The 3086-nt window shown below is 37.3% G+C and overlaps 1 protein-coding gene across 1 annotated transcript in view; it reads left to right on the forward strand.

The window, feature by feature from the left end:
• The window catches only part of LOC107701798 (R3H domain-containing protein 2-like), a 41663-nt gene that overhangs the window by 37002 nt on the left and 1575 nt on the right, over positions 1–3086 (forward strand). The window contains exon 23 of the mRNA XM_016503907.1: positions 723–807. Coding sequence (XP_016359393.1) covers positions 723–807 — 85 coding nt within the window. The remainder of the gene's footprint in view (positions 1–722; positions 808–3086) is intronic.

Consider the following 3086-nt stretch of genomic DNA (forward strand, 5'->3'; position numbering starts at 1 on the left):
ACAACAACTCTGTGACTGTTCTTGAATGGCCCAGCCAGAGTCCTGACTTAAACCCAATTGAGCATCTCTGGAGAGACCTAAAAATGGCTGTCCACCAACGTTTACCATCCAACCTGACAGAACTGGAGAGGATCTGCAAGGAGGAATGGCAGAGGATCCCCAAATCCAGGTGTGAAAAACTTGTTGCATCTTTCCCAAAAAGACTCATGGCTGTATTAGATCAAAAGGGGGCTTCTACTAAATACTGAGCAAAGGGTCTGAATACTTAGGACCATGTGATATTTCAGTTTTTTTTTTTTAATAAATCTGCAAAAATGTCAACGATTCTGTGTTTTTCTGTCAATATGGGGTGCTGTGTGTACATTAATGAGGAAAAAAAATTAACTTAAATGATTTTAGCAAATGGCTGCAATATAACAAAGAGTGAAAAATTTAAGGGGGTCTGAATACTTTCCGTACCCACTGTATATCGCCCAGCCCTAATTCAGACTAGTATTTTTTTTTTTGTAATATTCTTGTCACTAAGGTTATAAATTCAAAATGTTATTTTCATAAAGTGTGATATTAAGCAAACGAGAAGGAGTGGAATCATTTTCAAAGCACTACCTTTTTATAGTTAATTCTATGTGCAAGAACATTGAGCCGCTGTCTGATCCATCATTCCTCATGTATCTCCATCTCTCCGTCTGTAGTTGTTCACAGTGTGTCCGTGTGTTTCTCAGAGTCAGGGAGTGATGAAGCACGGAGCGCGGGGGAAAAGACAAACGCTCAAATCTGCCTCTACAGACCTGGGAACTACTGACGTGGGTAAGAGACCAAACACAAACTCCTGACCCGAGTCTTTCTGCTCATTTAAAGTAGGGGTGTGCACGAATAGTCGAACATTCGGTTTAATTATTATTCGAACAATAAAAACACTATTCGAATTTTACTATGTGTTGATTTGCTGGCCGTAAATGCAGGGAATCCATGATAAATCCTAAGCAGTTATAACTAAATGCACTGGGTGGCGCTTTGGAGCGTGTTAACAATATATAGCGTGTTTATAACATATATAAAGGTTCCTCGAGGGAGAGTGGTTTAACACAAAGCGCTAAGAACCTGTTAGCACACGTTATCTTTGTCAGCGCGTTCTTATTGTTATCAGACTGAGGAACAAACTTTCACCCGAGCATGTGGATATTATTGTTTCTCTCAGAATTAATACGTGAAACAATGTAAACACAATAAAGATAGGCCGACTCGAGTATATGTAATTGGCAGAGTCTGCTTGATTTTTCCGTTTGCTCTGCTTGATCTTGAATGCTTTTTTAATGTTTTTTTTTTGTTTACACGTTTTCAACCAAAATAAAACCTTGCGATATAACGTAACGTTGTTGTAGAACATTGTTGTGTAACGGCTACTCATAAACTTGTTGAGAAATCGTGACAAAAACTTGATGATTAAAAATAACGTCTTTCTCATTAAACCTAATTTAAATAAACGAATATTCGAATATTCGTTTTTTTATGAGCCCAAATATTCGAATTAGGGCTGCACGATTAATCAAATGCGATTGTAATGTGCATTTTGTTAGTAAAGCCGGTTCTATAATCTTTCCCAAAAAGACTCATGGCTGTATTAGATCAAAAGGGGGCTTCTACTAAATACTGAGCAAAGGGTCTGAATACTTAGGACCATGTGATATTTCAGTTTTTTTTTTTTAATAAATCTGCAAAAATGTCAACGATTCTGTGTTTTTCTGTCAATATGGGGTGCTGTGTGTACATTAATGAGGAAAAAAAATTAACTTAAATGATTTTAGCAAATGGCTGCAATATAACAAAGAGTGAAAAATTTAAGGGGGTCTGAATACTTTCCGTACCCACTGTATATCGCCCAGCCCTAATTCAGACTAGTATTTTTTTTTTTGTAATATTCTTGTCACTAAGGTTATAAATTCAAAATGTTATTTTCATAAAGTGTGATATTAAGCAAACGAGAAGGAGTGGAATCATTTTCAAAGCACTACCTTTTTATAGTTAATTCTATGTGCAAGAACATTGAGCCGCTGTCTGATCCATCATTCCTCATGTATCTCCATCTCTCCGTCTGTAGTTGTTCACAGTGTGTCCGTGTGTTTCTCAGAGTCAGGGAGTGATGAAGCACGGAGCGCGGGGGAAAAGACAAACGCTCAAATCTGCCTCTACAGACCTGGGAACTACTGACGTGGGTAAGAGACCAAACACAAACTCCTGACCCGAGTCTTTCTGCTCATTTAAAGTAGGGGTGTGCACGAATAGTCGAACATTCGGTTTAATTATTATTCGAACAATAAAAACACTATTCGAATTTTACTATGTGTTGATTTGCTGGCCGTAAATGCAGGGAATCCATGATAAATCCTAAGCAGTTATAACTAAATGCACTGGGTGGCGCTTTGGAGCGTGTTAACAATATATAGCGTGTTTATAACATATATAAAGGTTCCTCGAGGGAGAGTGGTTTAACACAAAGCGCTAAGAACCTGTTAGCACACGTTATCTTTGTCAGCGCGTTCTTATTGTTATCAGACTGAGGAACAAACTTTCACCCGAGCATGTGGATATTATTGTTTCTCTCAGAATTAATACGTGAAACAATGTAAACACAATAAAGATAGGCCGACTCGAGTATATGTAATTGGCAGAGTCTGCTTGATTTTTCCGTTTGCTCTGCTTGATCTTGAATGCTTTTTTAATGTTTTTTTTTTGTTTACACGTTTTCAACCAAAATAAAACCTTGCGATATAACGTAACGTTGTTGTAGAACATTGTTGTGTAACGGCTACTCATAAGCTTGTTGAGAAATCGTGACAAAAACTTGATGATTAAAAATAACGTCTTTCTCATTAAACCTAATTTAAATAAACGAATATTCGAATATTCGTTTTTTTATGAGCCCAAATATTCGAATTAGGGCTGCACGATTAATCAAATGCGATTGTAATGTGCATTTTGTTAGTAAAGCCGGTTCTATAATCAGCAGGAAATCATCACCACGTGCTTTCAGATGGAGCAGCATTTACCACACATAGCCGTAGTTCACTGACAAGTTACGCAAAAAA

This window comes from Sinocyclocheilus anshuiensis, unplaced genomic scaffold, assembly GCF_001515605.1.
Source record: "Sinocyclocheilus anshuiensis isolate Anshui unplaced genomic scaffold, SAMN03320099.WGS_v1.1 scaffold2376, whole genome shotgun sequence".
Taxonomy (NCBI): domain Eukaryota; kingdom Metazoa; phylum Chordata; class Actinopteri; order Cypriniformes; family Cyprinidae; genus Sinocyclocheilus; species Sinocyclocheilus anshuiensis.